Below are 15,229 nucleotides of genomic sequence, written 5' to 3' on the forward strand. Positions count from 1 at the left end.
TGCGCTTTACATTTATGAGGCGATTTCTGCTCCATAATAGTTGACAGAGGAGTCTAAGCAGAAAGAGTAGTAGCACATACTACTGGCCTCAACTTTCTCAACCCAGCCACACATGTCTCCCTTAGCCCCCTCATCTCTAGCAAATCACCCTCCCAAACTGAACTTGAAAGTCATTAGTCCAAATGCATTAGGGAACAAGAAAAGAGAAGCCTGAAGAGACGCCTGAAAGAGAAGAGAGACTGAACATTTATCCAAAAGATACCAGAGTCCAAATAGATGGAGTTATCTGTATAACCAACTAGCTGAAGTCTCCCTTTGTTGGGACCCCTTTTCCCACCATGGGAATGGGGACTTCAGAGCAAAATCAGAACAGTTACTGAAACATTAAGAACGTAAGTCATTCTGAACACATCTGACTATAGTTTATAAATGTTTGCCTCCACTTTAAAAATATTACTGATCTAGAGATCCTCAAATGCAAGTAAACCTAATAGTATACTATCATGTATTAATGTTAATAAGCGCAACGCCTTGGAGGTAATGATGTCAATGTTCACATCCCCCAGTGTGGTGAACTGACCTCAAACATACACACTCAAATGTGTAACTCCTTCAGTGTATACAGACGGCTCTGCATTGTAGGGGACAAAAGACAAAGAGTAAGCATACTGACTGTTGAATTAAAGGAGAAAATTGTAAAACAGTAGTGTCTATTAAAAAAGGAGAAAAAATAGTCTTGATGCTACTGTAGTAGGGTCACATTGGGACTTTCATGGGACCTTGACCCTGTTGCCTTAGTGGGCCTCTTCCTCCATTAAAAAAAAAATATTAAAAATTCTATTTTACTACTATGTTGGTATAAAGACAAACATAATCCAGACTGGATCATATTCATTTTTTTCTTCTGATTTTAAAATAAAGTATCTCATTGGCCTCTAAAAGTAACATCAAGGGACCTTAATAATGTCCCAACTGTGCCTAATGGATAAGTCAGCCAGAGCAGATATGAAAGCAAGCTTGGCTAATTCTAGGTCAACTTCTTAATAGAGTACAAATTAATCTGTTCAGAGCAAAGAATACACTGTTCTTAAGCTGTCTAGACTATTGGGTAATCACTGGGACTGATGTCCAGAGTTAATTTGGAATAACCTTTGTTTGATATTTTTGCAATGAGTTCATATCTAAATCTAATCTATCCTGCCTGCATTAATTACTGCCACTTTGCCAAAGTTGACCTGAGAGTGTATTCATTGCTGTTTTGATCTTGCTATGAGGAAGAAGACACAGAAAACAGGAGAATCTATTTTAGAAAAATCTTAAGATGTATAAACTAACTGAGCCCAACTGATCAGTTTCTGTTGTTGAACTGACAGGAAAAGACAAGACAGATCTATCAAACAGTTAAATAAAACATTGATTTGTTCCAGGTAAATTATGTCCCTAACCCTGGGAAGACAATGTGTACATTATTAATAATTCATTAATTAACAATTAATCAATTAACATTCAAGTGCATAAAAATGAGGACTATATAACTTACCAAAACCTGCAGCCATCACTGATTTACATGGCTAATACAAAAATGTGTTATAATTTCTGATTCCTTAACAAGTGGATGGAGGCCCACAAAACTGGAGATTAATAAAATTGTTTACTTTTCACAAAACAGCATTGGCTCCCACAAATCACATCAACTTCCTACTTATCAAGTATTTCCTTTTTTGAAAAAGGACCACACTGATTATTTCTTTCCCTACCACACTTTCTTCTGTGATAACCCAAAAGTACCCAAAATATTAAGGTTTACAATTTTTGCATAATTCTTTATCCATCTTTATTTATTTAAAAAAAAATTTTAATGTTTATTCATTTTTGAGAGAGATAGAGAGAGACAGAGTGCGAGCGAGGGAGGGGTAGAGAGAGGGAGACACAGAATCTGATGTAGGCTCCAGGCTCTGATCTGTCAGCACAGAGCCCAATGTGGGGCTTGAACTCACGAACCAGTAGATCATGACCTAAGCCGAAGTCAGACGCTCAAGCCACTAAGCCACCCAGGCGCCCCATCCATCTTTAAAATGCAATAATGTTTAAAGTATGTTTTCAGGGGCGCCTGGGTTGCTCAGTCGGTTAAGCGTCCGACTTCAGCTCAGGTCACGATCTCGCGGTCTGTGGGTTCGAGCCCCGCATCAGGCTCTGGGCTGATGGCTCAGAGCCTGGAGCCTGCTTCCAATTCTGTGTCTCCCTCTCTCTCTGCCCCTCCCCCGTTCATGCTCTGTCTCTCTCTGTCTCAAAAATAAATAAACGTTAAAAAAATAAATACATAAATAAATAAAGTATGTTTTCAATAGGGAAGAAGAGTGGCAGTAAAAAATAGCAAGTTTTTCAGGGTGTTTGAGTGGCTCAGTCGGTTGAGTGTCCAACTCTTGATTTCAGCTCAGGTCATGATCTTGGGGTCATGGGATCGAGCCCTGTGTCAGGCTCTGCACTGAGTCTGTAGCGTGTTTGAGATTCTCCCTCACTCCCTCTCTTCCTCTCTCTTTCACTCTGTCCTTCTCTCCCACTCTCTCTCTCTCTCAAAAATATTTTAGATTAAAAAAAATACAATTTAAAAAAATAGCAAGTTTTTTTTAATAGTCTTGATACTAAGGGAAGTTAAGAGACATCTGAAACTAACCCAAATAAGAGATGTAGTGCTATCTTTGAGACAGCCACAATAAACTCGACATCAAAATAGACACTTCCTGATCTTGAGCACAACAGCAGCCAATGTATCAAGGCCTACAATACACTTATTTTTTTTTTTTCAACATTTTTTATTTATTTTTGGGACAGAGAGAGACAGAGCACGAACGGGGGAGGGGCAGAGAGAGAGGGAGACACAGAATCGGAAACAGGCTCCAGGCTCCGAGCCATCAGCCCAGAGCCTGACGCGGGGCTCGAACTCACGGACCGCGAGATCGTGACCTGGCTGAAGTCGGACGCTTAACCGACTGCGCCAACCAGGCGCCCCGCCTACAATACACTTATAATACACCAGTATTTAAAATACAGACTGGGGCGCCTAGGTGGCTCAGTCAGTTGGGTGTCCAACTTTGGCTTAGGTCATGAGTTCAAGCCCTATGTCAGGCTCTGTGCTGAGAGCTCAGAGCCTGGAGACTGCTTTGGATTCTGTGTCTCCCTCTCTCTCTGTCCCACCCCCACTCCCTCTCTGTCTCTCTCCCCCTGCCTCAAAAATAAACATTAAAAAAATAAAATACAGACGATGAGGGGCACCTGGGTGGCTCAGTCGGTTAAGTCTCTGTCTTCAGCTCAAGTCATGATCTCATGGTTCATAAGTTCAAGCCCCTCACTGAGCTCTCTGCTGTCAGCACAGAGCCTGCTTTGGATCCCCTGTCTCCCTCTCTTTCTGCCCCTCCCCTGCTTGCACTCTCTCTCTCTCTCTCTCTCAATTAATTAATTAATTAAAAATACAAAAATAAAATAAAATACATTGAGGATAAAAATTTAGCAGAAACATTTGTGTCTCTTGGTGGAAAAATATCCTGAGTAATACTCCTTCAGTAACTCTAAAAACAAACAAAAAATAAGCACTAATTTGTAAAGGAAAAATAAAATTGCTTTGCAATCTCAAAGAGGGATCTTGTCTAGGATCAGTACAAGAAAAAGCAAAATCAAACCAAAAATGGAAACATTCTAGAAGTTTGATTCATGGTCAATTTTATGAATTGACATTGTAAGAGGAAGTTCATAAAGCAAGAGAAAATTAGGTGAAACCCTATCTTTTAGATGTGGATTTTTTGGGGGGGTGGGGGGGGGTCTAAGAGAGATAGCAGTGTTAACAAAAACAAAGCCCACTAAGCAACAATGCCAAATAATACATTTTAAAGTGTTAAAAAAGAACACAGTTGAATTGGTTGAAACTTGACCCTACACAGACTTATTAAGTTCAGTCATATTTAATTGTATTGGTCATTGTATTTATAATGATAATAGTGATGAAGTTATGTTGACTTGAAAAGACTCTGTAAAATAAGAAAATGATAACAAGGAAAGGAAAAAGCCTAATATATGACACTGTACTGGGCACTAGGGATACAAAAATAAAATAGACACAGCCCCAGCAGTCAATTAGCAGTAGGACAGTGGTGGTGAGGGGAAACATACAGCCAGAACATTTGAGACTATTGGTTAAGTGGATGCGATGGAACATACAAAAGGACATCCAATGTGGAAGGTGGCAGAAGCCGCTGAGAGGTAGGGAGGTCAAGATTGAAGAGGGTCAAGAAATGCTCTCGGGGGAAATGGCACCTGTTCCAAGCCAGAGGAGGTGAGAAAGGATATTCAAGCAGCAAGAACAGCATGAACAAAAATACCTATGTGTCAACAAAGGAGAGGATACAATGAGGCAAAGAGCAACTCCTATGGTGAAGCTGACTCCCCACCAAATTTTCAGATTTCATGAGGAAAAATATCCCCAAAGTAGGACTAGTGAGTTTTGAGTCATGTCTCTACCACCCGCTAGCTTATTTATGTGATCTTGAGCAAGTTACCTATCCTGCACCTCAATTTCTCATATCTAAAATAAGGTCAGGGGTGCTTGGGTGGCTCAGTCAGCTAAACTTTGTCCGATTCTTGATTTCAGCTCGGGTCATGATCTCACAATTCGTGAGACTGAGCCGAGTGAGGTTCAGTGCTGACAGTAAGAAGCCTGCTTGGGATTTTCTCTCTCTTTCTCTGCCCCTCTCCTGCTCATGCACACACTCTCTTTCTCAAAATAAATAAATAAACTTTATAAAATAATGAAATAAAACAAGGACAATTCAAGTTCCTAAATTATAGGATATTGGGAGGATTCATTAAAATATACAAAATACTCAGAACAGTGCAGGGCACACACAAAATGCTTTAAGAGTTAGTTGATATTGTCATTATTTTATTCTTCTTCTTTTCCACCATCACCAGCAGCAGCAGCAGCAGCAATTTACCACAAAACTGTTCTCCAAAAGGGTAGCACTACATTGCTAACAGTAATGTATAAAGTTCCAATTTCACTTAAAAAACAAACAAACAAACAAACAAAAACTCTACTTCTTCAGTAGGCAACAAATTGTATGTGTTTCAATTCAATTCAAATTTCTTTGAGGAAAAAACAAGTTGGATATTTTCCATACTCATGAATTCTCTCTGTTCTACTCATATTTATTACTGAGAACTTCATTTTTTTCTAATTGAATTGCAGAGGATATAAATGTAGTCAAAATATGGACCTTTTGTCTATCATCTTGGCTACTAATGTATTTCCCATTACATTAGTAGGGAATGCCGTTTAACTTCTTGTATGTTGTCTTTTTTTTAATCCAGCTCCTCCCCATGAGAAGATTTGCTCGTAATACAATTTGTTGGGCTTACATTTTACTAGTGGGCATGGTTATTCATTGCATGCATATCTGTGAGGGTGACCCGTTTTGCCTGTAACTGGATAGATGAGAAAATTCAGCTAGCCTTGCCACTTCACCTACTTGGTAAGTGCACTCCCAGTCCGCCTGCCACAGAGCCAGTTATAGCCCAGATATAGTTATAGCCCAGATGTGAAGACGTAGGAAGCTACTTCAGAATTGGGACAAAGAAGTGTTCTCCAATCAAGCTTTAAAAGAGCCTTGGGTACTTAAGAAAAGTAGCATTTTATTTCCTATATAGTTACTAATTCTTTTTGTTCATGGCTTCCCCAATAGAAAAGTATAAATGGGTTTAAGAACCAAAGTCCACCCCCATAAGCTTAATAAAACCCTACTGTTCTTTAGCATTCGGTTCAAGCACTGCCTCCTCTGGAAAGGCTGTCTTTATGCCTTCATCTAAATTGTGTTAGGTTCCCTTAACTGGGTTTCCTCCTCATGCAGAAGTTACATCCCTTCTCATATTCATATTTTAGTTTGATACTTTCTCCCAATAGTCAGTGAACCTTTTTAGAACAGGGAAAAGAAAGGTCTTCCATTCAATGTGTTGAAATATGGCAGGTCGCAATATTTGTGGAATGAATTAGTATCTTACATACATTTTAAGTTTTAAAGATATGTGGGTATGTGAGTGTGCAGATGTGTGTGTGTGCACAGCGCTCGTCCACCATTCTTTCAACACAAATAGCCAAAACCTAGATAAAGATTTTAAAGTTATGGCCAAATACAGAAGTTAAGATATGAGAGGTATTAAGTTAAATAGAAAACTTGTATTTTATTATCTACCAAAAACAATAATGTATTGATGTCATGTAACAAAAGTTTTGCTAACTAATGAACATTTTGAGGTTGTAAGTAGGTGAATAATTATGCAGTAACACGTTTGACATTGGAAATATTAGTTTTAGGGGTGCCTGGGTGGCTCAGTTGGTTAAACATCTGACTTTGGCTCAGGTCATGATCTCATGGTTCGTGGGTTCGAGCCCTGCATTGGGCTCTGTGCTAACAGCTCAGAGCTTGGAGCCTGCTTCGGATTCTGTGTCTCCCTCTCTCTCTCTGTTCCTCCCCAACTCATGCTCTCTCTCACTCTCGCTCTCAAAAATAAACATAAAAAAATTGAAAAAAAGAAAATATTGGCTTTAAAGCCTAATAATTAATAAATTATTATTAATGCTGCCAAAAAGCAGTGCTGAGATCTTGGTACTACTATTTCCTGTATTTAATTTAATGCACTACCAGTATCTTGGCAAAATAAACAATAATTATACCAGAGTCACATATAAAAATATTTATTTACATACCTTTGTCATCAGTATTGAGTTTGGCTTCCAGTTCCTCTATCTTGTGTATTATTTCAAGCATTGATAGTTGCACTATATCCCTATTATTACAAATATCTTGTTAATTATGATCCAATTATAACATGAAAAGAATAACACATATCAATGCACAACTACTTTAGGAACAATTTATTATGAAATGTCTCTAATTGAAGGCATGGTTGACAATCAGAAATCAGGCAAATGGAGGCTTCTGATTACCAAGGTCGACAAGGACACTAATATGCACTAATATGCACTAAGGCTCAGAGGCCTCCATTAGACCATTAGAAACCCTTTACTCTTAACTTAAATATCATCCCAAGAAGTTGTTATCTGGCTTCTCAAAGACCAGCAAATGAACTGCAATTTATTGGAGAACGGAATAGCTAGGTAACAACTGATAATCTGAAACAAAGAGGAAAAAAGAAACACTAATAAAAAAAAAAAACCCACACATATACACACACATACAAATAGCATTCCAGAGATGATGTATTTAGGACATTAGTAAATTAGCACATTAACTATTAAAATTTGATGACCAAGGGGCACCTGGGTGGCTCAGTCGGTCAAGCGGCCGACTTCAGCTCAGGTCACGATCTCACAGTCCGAGAGTTCGAGCCCTGCATCGGGCTCTGTGCTGACCGCTCAGAGCCTGGAGACTGTTTCAGATTCTGTGTCTCCCTCTCTCTCTGACCCTCCCCCATTCATGCTCTGTCTCTCTCTCTCTCTGTCAAAAATAAAATAAACATAAAAATGTTTTTTTTTTAATTTGATGACCGAATCATTTATGCACTATGTATTTTTGGTTGCCTATTATGTCAAAGCATTGTGCCAAATGCTTAAAATACTACAGTGAATAAGTGAACTGAACAATAGTAACAGCAGCGGCTTCCACTGAATGCTTATTATAAGCGGATGAGAAGTGCTTTACATTCTTTTCACTCAATCCTGCCAACAACCACATCAAGTGTAATAGTTCTTACACCTATCTTAGAGTTCAGAAAACTGAAGCTTAGTGGTTCATTAACTGGCCCAAGATCAGGTACTTACTAAGTGATAAGAGCTGGGATTTGAATTTATGCAGGATTCCTCTAAGTACTTGCTCTTAGAGTCTACTGCCTAAGGGAATATACAACCTGTCCCCAGAATGTTTATGGTTTAGTACCAGATCAAGAAATAACTAACTAAAATAGTGTGGCTGGAGCCAATAGAGGAAAGCTCAGGAAGCTTTAGGGCACATAAGAGGGTCTAAATCTTGTGGGGCTGGCTGGTGGGACTGGGGTTATTAAAAAAAAAAAAAACTTAAAGTGTTTCAAAGATTTAATATGAAGTATAATATTGAGTATTTTTAAGTATATAGGAGAGGCGTCATTTTTACAAAATGCCACCATTTTTTAAGTTCTTCTAAAGGGATGGGATGAAAGATAAGCATAACTAAACAAAACCTTTGGAATTTGAAACAGAAAAGCTGAATTTAGTGGAACATGAAAACCAGACACATAGGTTAGCATTACAGTATACGCACACAATACACTCCCATCTGATCTGATCCTAAAGACAGAAAATCCTATCTCAAAATCTGCCTGTTTCTAATACCAAATGCTTAATCAAAGAAGCAAATGAATCTTTCCTATAAAACACTGATTTTAGATGTCGCCTGATCTCCGCGGGTATTAATCACACTGCTTGTGTCACATTGACCTCAGGGGGTTCAGCTTTGAAGGGCGGAGCACACACAGTCCTTGTGCTCCTTGAGCATTTCCTTGAGCTACGTGTACCTGAACCCTACACGTGCGCGAAAGTCCGCGCGCCGCCCTTCAACTCACTTCTGACGGATTTCTTCCAGTAACTCCTTTTCAAGGCGGTCGGTGCTCACGCCGTCGAAGTTGGCGCCTCTTCCTTCCTCCATAGTGTCAGTTCAGAAACGTCCCACGCCCTTCCCCTCTTACAGCTCACACCACAAGACCTGACACCCTCCCAGAAGCTGGGAGCGTGAGGGCATTGTCTCGAGCTGTCACTAAGGTTTACTGATTCACAGTCGCCCGCTCTCGGCGCCTCGCGGTGACGTCACAGGGCGTTGCCCGGGAGCCGCGAAGGGCATTCCGAGCGAGTCGGGGAGCAGTACGTAGGCTGAGCCTTGGAGTGCTGTTAAAACAGAAAGAGGTCTCGCTGCCCCGGGAACACTTCGTCGAGAAAAGTTCCTCAGTGCCCGAAACCTGCGGCCTCATTCCTTTTCCCAAACTGGTGGAGGGGGCACGTGCACCAGCCACGTGGCCAACTGCAAGAGAGTAAGGAACCATTGGCTCTAGTGCTGTTTTAAACACTGACCCAAGCCCACTCTTCACTTTACTCTTAGCCCTTGTTAGGGAAATGCGGAATCCAAGAATGGTTGTGTCTTTCTTTGCTTCAGTTTACTGAGTACCAAAGGCTCTGGTTAAGCGTGAGGAGGAGCAGACCCTGAGAAGGCACTGCCTGACCTCTGAGTTTCCAGTCCAGATTGTTCTGTCTTTGAGTTTTGACAAATCTGGGGACTGATTGTCCATGGACATAGCTCAGAGCTGCCCACTACAGTTTGAAATTTCAAGCTTATATTTGTAATCACAAAGTTTGCATTCTGCTCCTGATAGGTCTGTGCTTCAGTATTATCCCTGGCTCCCATCCATCTTTGACTAGAAAGATTGATCTGCCTTTTCCTTTGACTTCTCTGGTGCATTTTCCCTACTGTGAATCAGTTTGAGAAGTGTGAATGTGAGACCTTGTTGTCTGACAGAAATCAGCACTAGTACTCTGGTACAGAATTTATTTTGCTTACTGCTTCATCTTTAGTGCTGAGAAGAGGGACCCTTAGTAGTTATGTACTGGTTATGCTAATAAACGACAATTTCTTTTTTAAGCATAAAAAGCACATGTGGTAAGTGCTTGTTTCATTTGGTTGCTGCTTATCAGCATATTTTTGCAAAGTTGATAATTTATGGGAAAAATATAAATAGCAAAAGTTTTCGACCTATGGTTGCTACACTTAAAGTTTGTATAAAATAGAATTGTTCATTAAATGTGTGCTGCAGCTAAGTAAAGTCTTCAATTAGAAAGTAGGTTTTAAAGGAGAAAAGAGATTCAGGAAGTTTAAAAATCTCTATATTGGGGGATATTTTAAGCATGGGGACAGTTTGGAATTGAATTGTTTGAATAGAACATAAATGTAGTAAGTAACACATTTGATGGATAACATGTTTAATGTCCAAAAGAACAACCCAGATTTTGTAGGCAAAAGAGAATTTTAAGCATTTTGAAGAACCACTGCAATTAATATCAATTACGTACAAAGAGATGCTAAATATGTTCACTGCTTTAAAAATAAAACCTACAGGGGCGCCTGGGTGGCTCAGTCGGTTAATCGTCCGACTTCAGCCTAGGTCATGAACTCACGGTTCATGAGTTTGAGCCCTGCATCAGGCTCTGTGCTGACAGCTCAGAGTCTGGAGTCAGCTTCGGAATCTGTGTCTCCCTCTCTCTCTGCCCCTCCCTAGCTCTCTCTCTCTCTCTCTCTCTCTCTCTCTCTCTCTCTGTTAGGAAATAAATAAACTTAAAAAAAATAAAACCTACAGTTAGTTTAAAAAGAAGTGTAATATGAAGGGCACCTGGGTGGCCCAGTTGGTTGAGCATCCAACTCTTGGTTTTGGCTCAGGTCATGATCTCACAGTTTGTGAGTTCAAGCCCTGCTCTCCACCCCCCAGCACTGTACTGATGGTGCAGAACCTGCTTGGGATTCTCTCTCTCTCTCTCTCTCTCTCTCTCTCTCTCTCTCCTCTCCTCTCCTGCTTGCTCTCAAGATAAAACCTTAAAAAAATAAAAATAAAACATAAAAAGAAGTGTAATATGAAAGAATTCTGTCAATTACTCAAGTGGTGTGGCAAATCCTGCACTCCCACTTTTGTGCTCAGCCTGGGACAGGTTGTGGGGAGCAAGTTGCAGGTCTCCTCTCAGACACTCACCGGCGTCTATTCCCTGCCTTAGGGGCTTTCTCCTTTCTTCCCTGGCCAGAGTTCTCAGTTCTTCTCTCTTATAGACTCTCCTATAGACTTATAGGAGTGGGGGTGGGAGAGAGATAGGGATGGTAGAGGGATAGTCATGTATTATCTATTCTTCCAAATCTTTATGATTTGCACCTAAACAATAGCTTTTGAAATATCAAAAGCCGAGAATTGATGTTTTTGTTCTCTGGTTTCTTTGTAGAACCCCCTGCTTCTTTGGGTCAGGAGGAGCAAGAACTCTCTCCACCTGTAATGCTACTTCCAGATCACTACTCTTCCATCTTCATGTAAAAACTCACACCTCTGGTGCTGATTCATAGGGGCACACGTACCCCAATGTTTATAGCAGCACTTTCAACAACAGCCAAATTATGGAAAGAACCTAAATGTCCATCATATTATAAATATATATTTCTCTTGGTAATGTGAAAGAATGAAATCCTGCCATTTGCATCAACGTGGATGGAACCGGAGGGTATTATTCTAAGTGAAATATGTTTTCACTCAGATGTGGAACTTGAGAAACTTAACAGAAGACCATGGGGGAAGGGAAGGGGGAAAAACAGTCACAGAGAGGGAGGGAGGCAAACCATAAGAGGCTCTTAAATACAGAGAACAAACTGAGGGTTGATGGGGGTAGGGGGGAGAGGGGAAAATGGGAGATGGGCATTGAGAAGGGCACTTGTTGGGATGAGCACTGGGTGTTGTATGTAAGTGATGAATCATGGGAATCTACCCTCAAAACCAACAACACACTGTATACACTGTATGTTAGCCAACTTGACAATAAATTGTATTAAAAAAATAATTTAAAAGATTACAAAAAAACCCTCACTCCTCTGATATGCATGGCTTTTAAATTGTTTTTAATTTCAATTTTAATTCCAGTAAAGTTAGCATACGGTATATTAGTTTCAGGTGTACAATATAGTGATTCAACAATTATATACATTACTCAGTGCTCATCACAGTGTGCTCTTAATCCCCTTCATCTATTTTACCCATCCCCCCACCTACCTTCCCTCTGGTAACCATCAGTTTGTTCTTTATACTTAAAAGTCTGTTCTTTGTTTTCTTCTGTGCTCATTTGTTTCTTAAATTCCACATATGATGGTATTTGTCTTTCTCTGACATTTCACTTAGTGTTATACCCTCTAGATCCATCCATGTTGTTGCAAATGGCAAGATTTCATTATTTTTTATGGCTGAGTACTTCTGCATTCTATATATATACATCTTCATTCATCTATCAATGGACACTTGGGCTGCTTCCATAATTTGGCTATTGTAAATAATGCTGCAATAAACATGGGGGTGCATATATCTTTTCAAATTAGTATTTTTGCATTCTTTGGGTCAATACCCAGTAGTAGAATTACTGGATAATATGGTAGTTCTATTTTTAGTTGTTTTTTTTTTTAATGTTTATTTATTTTTGACAGAGAAAGAGCATGAGCATGAGCAGGGGAGGGGCAGAGAGAGGGAGACACAGAATCCGAAGCAGGCTCCAGACTCTGAGCTGTCAGCACAGAGCCCTACGCGGGGCTTGAACTCACAGACTTCGAGATCATGACCTGAGCCGAAGTCAGATGCTCAACCGACTGAGCCACCCAGGCGCCCCTATTTTTAGTTTTTTGAGGAATCTCTATGCTGTGGTCCACAGTGGCTATACCAGTTTTCATTCCTACCAACAATCCATGAGGGTTCCCTTTTCTCAAATCCTTGCTGTACTTGTTTCTTGTGTTTTTTTTATTTTAGCCATTCAGACAGGTGTTAGGTGGTATCTCATCTAGGCCAGTTTTGTTGTCTTCTTTGGAGAAATATCTGTTCATATTGAAAAATTTAGTGGCGCTTGGGTGGCTCAGTAGGTTAAGCCTCTGACTTTGGCCCAGGTCATGATCTCACGATTTGTGAGTTCGAGCCCCATGTTGGGCTCTGTGCTGACAGCTCAGAGCCTCGAGCCTGCTTCAGATTCTGTGCCTCCCTCTCTCTCTCAAAAATAACCATTAAAAAAAAAAAAACCCATAAATTGGAAAATTTGTGTTTTTGGCTGTTGAGTTTTATAAGTTCTTTATAGATTTTGGATACTAACCCTTTGTCAGATATGTCATTTGCAAATATCTTCTCCCATTCCATAAACTGACCTTTAGCTTTGTTGACTGTTTCTTTTGCTGTACTGCTTATTTTGATGTAATAGGGCTTTTATAGTTTCGGGTCGTATTTCTTTTAAGAAATGTTTTTTTAAAGTTTCTTAAAAGTTTATTTAAAGTTTTATTTATTTTAAAGTTTTATTTTTATTTTTGAAAGAAAGAGCATGAGCAGAAGAGGGGCAGAGAGAGAGAGGAAGACACAGAATCTGAAGCAGGCTCCAGGCTCTGAGCTGTCAGCACAGAGCCCGGTGTGAGGCTGGAACTCATGAACCGCGAGATCAGGACCGGAACTGAAGTCAGATGCTTAACCCACTGAGCCATCTAGGTGCCCCTCAGATCTTACATTTAGATCTTTATAATATATTTTGAGCTTATTTTTGTGTATAAGTGGTCCAGTTTCATCCTTTCACATGTAGCTGTCCAATTTTCCCACCACTATTTGTTGAACAGACTGTCTTTTCCCCATTGCATATTCTTGCTTCTTTTGTGAAATGTAATCATGAGTTTATTTCTGGGCTGTTCTGTCCCATTGTCTGTTTTTGCATCAGTACCATAGTATTTTGATTACTATAGCTTTGTAATACATCTTAAAATCTAGGACTGTGATGCTTCCAGTTTTGTGTTTTTCAAGATGGCTTGGCTAGCTAGGGTCTTGTGTTTCCATACAAACTTTAGAATTATCCTAGTTCTGTCTAAAATGTTGTTGGTATTTTGATAGTGATTGCATTAAATCTGTAGATTGGACAGTATGGACATATTAACAGTATTTGTTTTTCCAATCCACCGGCATGGAGTATCTTTCCATTTGTGTTATCTTCAATTTCTTTCAGTGTTATATGGTTTTCAGAATACAGACCTTTTACCTTCCTGGTTAAGTGTTTTCCTAGGTATTTTAATTTTGGTGCAGTTATAAATGGGCATTCCTTCCTGATGTAACACCATCTATTCCTCACTTCCCAAAGACTTCACAGTCATCCATTGTCTGACTTTGACATCAAAGTGGTCTTTCCACTGGAAGTCTTGCCCACACCTTGACCTTCAACTTGCAACTCTCATCACTTTAATCTCCACTCCACTTCCACAGCTATACTCTGAATCCTGTCATCAGAGTGGCTTTAACTCAGAAAACTTAAATTAACAAAACTACCGCATACCAAAACCTCATTCTTTTAGGTCCCAACTCAGATACTCTTTAAATAACAATGTTTTGTTAACCAGGGATATTGTCTATGAAGCTTCTTAAACCTGCAAATGCTAGGACCCTGTCCCTTATCACAGAGATCTTGGTTCTTTAATAGCACACTCTAACAATTTGCTCTTCAGCCGGCTTCCAATTTTGAACAAAATAGATTGGTGTGTGTATGTGTACAAAGAACACTTTCCATTAGTTACTGTTTCCTCCAATGAATAGCTTCTCCAAGGTGATCAGTTTCTTCACTTGTGACAACTTTTTACATAGAATACATTTGAAGATATTACTTGGAGTTTTTTTTCCCACCTCATCGATGTTCTTATAATTTTTAATTCATCTTTCTGTATCTTTAAAATATATTGCGAATAGAAAAAAATTTTGAAGAAAACAAAGCTATCGAGAAATATAATGTTCTCTTTTAAGTATTTCTGTTGCTAAACTAAATTACAAAATGGTTAAAACGATAGGAAGTCTTGAATTTGGCAAGAACAGACCAGAGAACTAGTTTCTGTTTGTGCAGAGCTTTACTCAGGCTTACCTAAAAAGTGAAATATAAAAGGATTTCTGGCTAACAAGCCCTAAGCTTCACTTTTCTTAGCTTGCCCTAAAATACCCATGAAGACAGAGAAAAAGACAAGCTCACACTATCACCAAAACCGAAGACTAATGATCTGTTTGGTAATAACTTGGGCAATTTTCTACCAAGTATCAAGAGAGTGGAACTGTAATTTAAAATAAAATAAAAACAACAAGTGTAAAGCAGCTGAAATCAGAGGATATCTATAAAGGCCATTTGTCCTTTCCTATCTACCTCAGTTTAAGAAAGATGTCTGGCCTATCACTCCATGTAGGTCTCTCCTTTTTGAGGTTAGTGTAGAACCTTTTTCATACTTTTAGATCTTCCTCAAGAACCTCTCTTTGATCTCTATCTCAGTTTCCGATTCTATAAAATGAAATTGTAATAGTATGTAACTCATAGGAATGTTGTGAGGTTAAAATGAGTTAACGTATATAAAAGCACTTAGAACATTAATGGCTCACAGTAAGCACTACATAAACGTTAGCTATCATTATTTCT

The 15,229-nt window shown here is 39.4% G+C and overlaps 1 protein-coding gene across 3 annotated transcripts in view; it reads right to left on the reverse strand.

Annotated features, from left to right (window-relative positions):
* Positions 1-8,814, reverse strand: part of CCDC169 (coiled-coil domain containing 169) — a 46,651-nt gene extending 37,837 nt beyond the window's left edge. For all 3 annotated transcript variants that reach the window (XM_007097660.3, XM_042957235.1, XM_015544546.2), the window contains exons 1-2: positions 8,605-8,814; positions 6,755-6,834 (exon numbers count right to left, since the gene is read on the reverse strand). In XM_007097660.3, the coding sequence (XP_007097722.1) occupies positions 6,755-6,834; positions 8,605-8,687 (163 nt within the window). In that variant the 5' untranslated portion in view covers positions 8,688-8,814. The remainder of the gene's footprint in view (positions 1-6,754; positions 6,835-8,604) is intronic.
* Positions 8,815-15,229: the final 6,415 nt, after the last annotated feature.

Source organism: Panthera tigris, chromosome A1, assembly GCF_018350195.1.
Source record: "Panthera tigris isolate Pti1 chromosome A1, P.tigris_Pti1_mat1.1, whole genome shotgun sequence".
Taxonomy (NCBI): Eukaryota; Metazoa; Chordata; class Mammalia; order Carnivora; family Felidae; genus Panthera; species Panthera tigris.